The 7,784-nt window shown below is 45.8% G+C and overlaps 1 protein-coding gene across 1 annotated transcript in view; it reads left to right on the top strand.

Annotated features, from left to right (window-relative positions):
• LOC311229415 (protein FAM3C-like) overlaps positions 1 to 7,222 on the top strand; it is a 41,216-nt gene extending 33,994 nt beyond the window's left edge. The window contains exons 8-10 of the mRNA XM_084315499.1: positions 859 to 943; positions 1,406 to 1,526; positions 5,196 to 7,222. Of these exons, the coding sequence (XP_084171625.1) occupies positions 859 to 943; positions 1,406 to 1,526; positions 5,196 to 5,285 (296 nt within the window). The 3' untranslated portion in view covers positions 5,286 to 7,222. The remainder of the gene's footprint in view (positions 1 to 858; positions 944 to 1,405; positions 1,527 to 5,195) is intronic.
• The last annotated feature ends 562 nt before the right edge of the window (positions 7,223 to 7,784 follow it).

Consider the following 7,784-nt stretch of genomic DNA (forward strand, 5'->3'; position numbering starts at 1 on the left):
AAGGACCCCTGCCATCCCAACCACAAATGGTTTCAGCTGCTACCATCTGGCTCACGGAGCCTCACGGCCCGGACCAGCAGACTCCAGAACAGTTCTTTCCCCCAGGCAGTCAGCACTGACGGCCTGTTACTGACCTGTTACTGACCTGCTTTAATATCTGCTATATTTAGTTTTTTGCACACAGTATTTGCCGTTTTATTTGTTAATACTATGCCGCTATTTGAAATAGTTCTATTGTCTCTATTCTTATTGTTTGTTCTACTCTGCTAGGAGGCTAAGGAGCCTCTACTGTAAAAAGTCAGGGATGTGAGAAATAAACGTGAACGTTTTTTTTTTTTGTATCCTCTCTTTCTCCGATTTTTCTCTGTTTTCTCCCCGTCCCAATTTGAGTCGTTGTGCCAATTCCCCCCCTTCCCCTACCTGGTTGGTGTGCGCATGTTCTCCTACTGGTCGGTGCAAGGGAACCCTGAAGTCATCCGCACCCTTCCTCCGACACGCGCGGCGACAGCCAGTGACTATTTTTTCACCTGGCAGCGAGGACTCTCATTGGTGAAGTGTAACGCGTGGGAAGTCACGCTGCCTTCATCAATTCCTGCCTCCGCTGAGCAAGCGCCCAGACCTGACCTGTAGTCGAATCTGGCGCTGTCCACAACGCCAGATTCCCACCCATGCCTTGCCCTCCCCCTAACCCAGCCAAACGGGTTAGTATAGCGATCAGCCCAAGCCCCAAGCAATGCTGACTCCGGGAGTCGAGACCGCAGCCTCTTGCATTGGTGACGAGCGCAATCTCCGCTACGCCACCTGACCGCCCCTTAAACGTGAACGTTTAACAAAAAGACTGTTCCGTCTCTCTTACAGATGTGGAATCTCTGATTACATTCCTGAAACCCATCGAGCCGGGGTTCGCTGTGCTGATGGCTTCCTACGACGAGCCGGCGACCAAGTGAGGAACTGACGTTCATCCTGAACATGACACGTTGCCGTTATTCTGCACCAGTGGTCTGCAGCCTTCTCACTTAGAGCTGCTTAACCTTCTGTGTCGTCGCAGTGACAGGGTTAACCGTTTGGTAGTGCTTTCACTACCACACTACCAAACGGTTAACCCTTTCACTGGGACAATACACGGAAGGTTAACCCTTTCACTGGGACAATACACGGAAGGTTAACCCTTTCACTGCCACACAACAGCAGGTTAACCCTTTACCATCACACTACCGACGGTAGCCGTCGCTAGTGTGATAGTAAAGGGTTAACCTTCTGTAGTGTGGCAGTGGAAGGGTTAAAGGAACAGGCCAACATATACCAACAGTATGGGAGATGTGCTCTCTGTCAGAGTAAGACGAGAAGATAGATACCAATTCCCTCGCTGTTCGCATTGAGTAGAAATAACCTCCTGTTTTGACAGGTTAAATGATGCTGCGAGGAAAATGATTGGTGACCTGGGCAGTGCTGCCATCCAATCGGTGGGCTTCCGGGACAACTGGCTGTTTGTTGGAGGGATAGGAGCACACAGTGGCTATGAGAAGGTAACCCAATTACATAAAGAGTAGTGGTACTACTGATGCATATAAAGTCATCTTCTTGTAAACAGCAGTTTTCCCATTTCCACCCAAATAGACAGAGTTGTCTATTGTTGTTCTATAATCTACAAGCTGAATACATGTCCTACCTCATATAACCTGTTGTTGTTCTATAGTCTACAAGCTGAATACATGTCCTACCTCATATAACCTGTTGTTGTTCTATAGTCTACAAGCTGAATACATGTCCTACCTCATATAACCTGTTGTTGTTCTATAGTCTACAAACTGAATACATGTCCTACCTCATATAACCTGTTGTTGTTCTATAGTCTACAAACTGAATACATGTCCTACCTCATATAACCTGTTGTTGTTCTATAGTCTACAAGCTGAATACATGTCCTACCTCATATAACCTGTTGTTGTTCTATAGTCTACAAGCTGAATACATGTCCTACCTCATATAACCTGTTGTTCTATAGTCTACAAACTGAATACATGTCCTACCTCATATAACCTGTTGTTGTTCTATAGTCTACAAACTGAATACATGTCCTACCTCATATAACCTGTTGTTGTTCTATAGTCTACAAACTGAATACATGTCCTACCTCATATAACCTGTTGTTGTTCTATAGTCTACAAGCTGAATACATGTCCTACCTCATATAACCTGTTGTTGTTCTATAGTCTACAAACTGAATACATGACTTTATATAACCTGTTGTTGTTCTATAATCTACAAGCTGAATACATGTCCTACCTCGTATAACCTGTTGTTGTTCTATAGTCTACAAGCTGAATACATGTCCTACCTCATATAACCTGTTGTTGTTCTATAGTCTACAAGCTGAATACATGTCCTACCTCATATAACCTGTTGTTGTTCTATAGTCTACAAGCTGAATACATTTCCTACATCATATAACGAAGGTTATCCTATAACCCTAGTTATACGAGTACTAGCGAGCGTTCTGCTCTATGGGAAATCCCCTGTTGCCTAGGGCAACCTGAAAAGCTACAATGCACCTGCACCTGTCCGGCCACGCCCACTCTCGCCCATGCACTTAAGCGAGGGGTGTGACCGTACTTCCGCTCTTCCCTAGTCTTGACCGTTATCCGGAAGACAATTAGGGGTCCTCAGTGAGTGAGAGCAGAGCGCTCGCTAGTACTCGTATAACTAGGGTTATAGGATAACCTTCGTTATACTTCGTAACTAGCTTCACGCTCTGCTCTATGGGACACAGGAGCGGAGCAGAGTGGAGAGCCCGACAAATGCACCCGCTGAGGTCCCCTACAACCATCAGAACACCGGGGAGGGTGAGGGGTGGGGGGGGGGGAACAGGACACCGACTGTGCAAAAGAGGGGACAGCACCCAACAAACGCACAGGGTGAGCAGACCGCGGGATAGAAGGGCCCGCGACTACCCGACCGAGCGCCCCGCACACCACCAGGGAATGTACGTGAAAACATAAGCCCGTGTTACCGCTTCCACACCTCGTGGGGTCGGGGTCGTTAAACCAATCTATTAATCCCGCAGGGTTGGGGTTCAGAGAAAAGAGTTTGACACAATTGGCAGACGTCATAAAACATGCAGGGGCATATTCTCGGGGAGCCGGGGTCGAAGTTGACTCCGCTACCGGCATACCGGGGAGACAACCACCCCAAACAGAAAGGTTGCTCCCTTAACCCATCGAATCCGGGAAACACACCTGCGCATATAGACAGGCTATACAATACAGTTTAAGGTGTTTCAGGTCTAAAAATGGGTTAACCCAGGCCAACAGGTAACAAGAGCAAGGCTCGACCTGTGCCTGGAGGACCGGGAACTACACAGGAGCACCTAGAGGGGGCTAATACGGGGAGGGAGGGGTGAAATGAATGGAGAAAGGAAAACCTACTTAACAATTTGCAGAAAGGGTACAATACAGTATGGTTCAATGTACACAACTGTTAAGGGGATGTATATCAGAGGATATTTGTCTTGTCCACATCGGGGTCCCCCACTTTCAACTCGTAGTGACACTTATGACACACAACATTCATGACATCAGCCGCTGTGGCGTCCGGCCCGCCCCGGCATTTCCCCCCCTGGAAAAGCCCAGGGCCCTTCGGGTTGAACAGACCATATCTGTGACCCGGCGGAAATCGGGTTGAACTGATCCGGTCTGTCCCGACCAGGATGAGTCCCATGCCCTTTCACGCTGCCGCACCTCTTCAAAGGAGAGGGGGATAGGTACACGTTTCGATCAAAACCTCACAGGAGGTGCCACCAAGACGGTCTGAATACGTGAACGCACAGCTCCCGGTGGCCCACCTGACGGGCGTGAAAACCCCCCTGTTGGCGCTTTATCTGCCCCATCATTTCCCCCCCCGGAGATGTACGCGAGCCCTCGAGCTGGCCTAGTGAGCTGGAGCTGGTCGGCAGAGACAAAAAAACTCCTTCCCGGCTGACCTCATGAAACGCTGTTCATGCCGTTGGACAGACCAGGGCGCGCTGGCCCCAAAAGGCTGTTTCAAATAAACACCTGAGAACACTCCCGGGTAGTCGCTGATACCGGTCCCGTAAGACCAAGCGCTGATATCGAACAGCGTGCGGGCACGTAAAACCTGAGAACGGTGGCGGGTGAATTCTGACAAGAAAGAGCCCCCACAACGTTTCTCTCCCCTGTCTGGGTAGAAACAGGAGGGAGCCGGTCCCCGAAAGGACCTGACACAGGGTTTATATACAGAGCCTGGGGAAAAAAGCATCCGTCACAAATTCCGCTCACACGAGAGGGGAATATGCCAGGTTTATCCCGGAGAGACCTCCCACTTGACATTGTGAGTCGGGACCTGCCACGCAGCCCTCAACTCACGGATATATCTCTCGGGCCAATAAGAAAACGCGAAAGCCTGCAACTTTTTAATGGCCGCACAGGGTTTACACACAGCCTGAGGACTCATATGACTAGGGTTACACAATAACCCTCGTTATAACCCGTTTCAGGTGCACGTGACGTCCAAATATATTCGGGCGACATTGCTGAAATATTGGGAGTAAGCACCACCTATCGCGTCCCCCCGTGGGACCGCGACGATGGCCTGCCTTGCCAACAAAGATTGAATCTCGTCGGCCAGGGCTGTCACTGCCGTGGACTCCGATAATAGAGTCTGTTTCAGAACCCAAAAATGTTTAGGGCGAGGGCATTGCCACACGAGCCCCGCTCTCAACCTTCCCTCCATCCACACCGACATGTGGTACTGCTGTAGCCACACGCGGTAAGAATCACACAGCGGCCTCGCAGCCAACTGGCGCTGGCCCGCTAAGAACCGCAGATAGGTAACCCGGTCCCGCAGATAGGCGCCAGTCCCGCGATGCCTACAAAGGGAAAGAACTAGCTAAATTCTTTCAGGTAGCCCTATGCTACAGGGGATTTCCCATAGAGCAGAGCGAGAAGCTAGTTACAAAGTATAACCTGTTGTTGTTCTATAGTCTACAAGATGAATACATGTCCTACCTCATAACCTGTTGTTGTTCTATAGTTGTAATGATTCTGACAACTTTGGATCGTATAGACCAATCAGATTTAAGCACAAGGGCACTCTTGTCCTGTCTTTATTAGGGTGCTCACTCTACTGTCCTGTCTTTATTAGGGTGCTCACTCTACTGTCCTGTCTTTTTGTTGTAGCACATCAAGCACAACGATGCAGAAGACAAGTATGGCGGCTGGCCTGAGATGATCGAGCTGGAGGGGTGTCTGCCTCACTATCTGGCCTGAGATGATCCAGCTGGAGGGGTGTCTGCCTCACTATCTGGCCTGAGATGATCGAGCTGGAGGGGTGTCTGCCTCACTATCTGGCCTGAGATGATCCAGCTGGAGGGGTGTCTGCCTCACTATCTGGCCTGAGATGATCCAGCTGGAGGGGTGTCTGCCTCACTATCTGGCCTGAGATGATCGAGCTGGAGGGGTGTCTGCCTCACTATCTGGCCTGAGATGATCCAGCTGGAGGGGTGTCTGCCTCACTATCTGGCCTGAGATGATCCAGCTGGAGGGGTGTCTGCTTCACTATCTGGCCTGAGATGATCCAGCTGGAGGGGTGTTCTACCTCACTATCTGGCCTGAGATGATCCAGCTGGAGGGGTGTCTGCCTCACTATCTGGCCTGAGATGATCCAGCTGGAGGGGTGTCTGCCTCACTATCTGGCCTGAGATGATCCAGCTGGAGGGGTGTCTGCCTCACTATCTGGCCTGAGATGATCCAGCTGGAGGGGTGTCTGCCTCACTATCTGGCCTGAGATGATCCAGCTGGAAGGGTGTCTGCCTCACTATCTGGCCTGAGATGATCTATTTATCATTTAAACTATTTTGGCGGGTCCAAAATGAATTTTTTTTACATGTTGCCCACGTGTGGAAAAATACATGTATTTTTTGGATATGTGTTTTTCATATTGTTTTTTTTACACGTGAATATGTTACAATTTACAAACTATACAAAATACCTGTCTAAAATGAGAGCACACACTGATTGATGTGTTATCAGTGTTCAGATCTGGATCAACATGTTATCTGGTTTTAGAGCCAAACATAGTACTACATCAGCCATCACTCTGGTTACATACAAATGACATTAGATAAGAAGAAACACTGTGCTGCCCTCTTTGTTGATTTATCAAAAGCCTTTGATACAGTTGATCACTACTTACTTCTAAAGAAACTATCTAACATTGGGTTGGATGATAATGCCTGTGTCTGGTTTCAGGATTATCTATCTTCTAGGCGGCAGTGTGTGAAGTTAGGTCAAGCCCAATCTGAATGATTGGCCATGACTAAAGGTGTGCCACAAGGTTCAGTTTTGGGTCCTGTCCTTTTTACAATTTATATTAATGATATTGTTTCTTCTTTGTATGGAATTCATGCCCATTTGTATGCTGATGACACAATTGTGTACTGTATTGCAGACTGTACAGGTGGCCATTGAGAAATTGCAACTTTCCTTTTATGCTCTAGTCTACAGGATGCCCTTACTAGTCTTAAATTGGTTCTTAACACTTTGGGTGCCGGCCAGAAATCCGGAAAATGACTGTGGATTGCCAGGATTCCTGGGCGATTCTAGCATATCTCATGATCTTAGCGGAGCTATTTCTATATTTTATATTATAACTATGGGTAAATGGTTTGGCTCATTTGAAGACGACAAGTTGATTTCTGCATGTCTTCGTTCGTTCACAATTACAAGTTAAAAAACGTCAACAAAGGGTAAAAATACAGGTAAATTCTTTAGAACAGGAGTTACAGGCACTTTTATGAACGGTGTGCCGGCGGGGTGATAATAGGTACTGAACGTGTTATAAAGCAATTTAGACTGGGATGGATGGATGGATGGTTTGATTGATTGATTGTTTGACAGATTGTTTTATTGGTTTGATTGATAGAATGTTTTATTGTTTTGTTGATTGATTCATAGATTGATTTGTTTGATTGATTGATTGTTTTGTTGGTCGTTTGATTGATAGAATGTTTGATTGTTTTGTTGGTCGTTTGATTCATAGATTGATTTGTTTGATTGATTGATTGTTTTGTTGGTCGTTTGATTGATTGATTGTTTGATTGTTTTATTGATTGTTTGATTCATAGATTGTTTGATTGATTGATTGATTGGTTTGATTGATTGATTGTTTTGTTGGTCGTTTGATTGATAGAATGTTTGATTGTTTTGTTGGTCGTTTGATTCATAGATTGATTTGTTTGATTGATTGATTGTTTTGTTGGTCGTTTGATTGATAGAATGTTTGATTGTTTTGTTGGTCGTTTGATTCATAGATTGATTTGTTTGATTGATTGATTGTTTTGTTGGTCGTTTGATTGATTGATTGTTTGATTGTTTTATTGATTGTTTGATTCATAGATTGTTTGATTGATTGATTGATTGATTGGTTTGATTGATTGATTGTTTTGTTGGTCGTTTGATTGATAGAATGTTTTATTGTTTTGTTGATTGTTTGATTCATAGATTGATTTGTTTGATTGATTGATTGTTTTGTTGGTCGTTTGATTGATAGAATGTTTGATTGTTTTGTTGGTCGTTTGATTCATAGATTGATTTGTTTGATTGATTGATTGTTTTGTTGGTCGTTTGATTGATTGATTGTTTGATTGTTTTATTGATTGTTTGATTCATAGATTGTTTGATTGATTGATTGATTGGTTTGATTGATTGATTGTTTTGTTGGTCGTTTGATTGATAGAATGTTTTATTGTTTTGTTGATTGTTTGATTC

This window comes from Notolepis coatsorum (genome assembly GCF_963971535.1).
Source record: "Notolepis coatsorum genome assembly, chromosome: 6".
NCBI lineage: Eukaryota > Metazoa > Chordata > Actinopteri > Aulopiformes > Paralepididae > Notolepis > Notolepis coatsorum.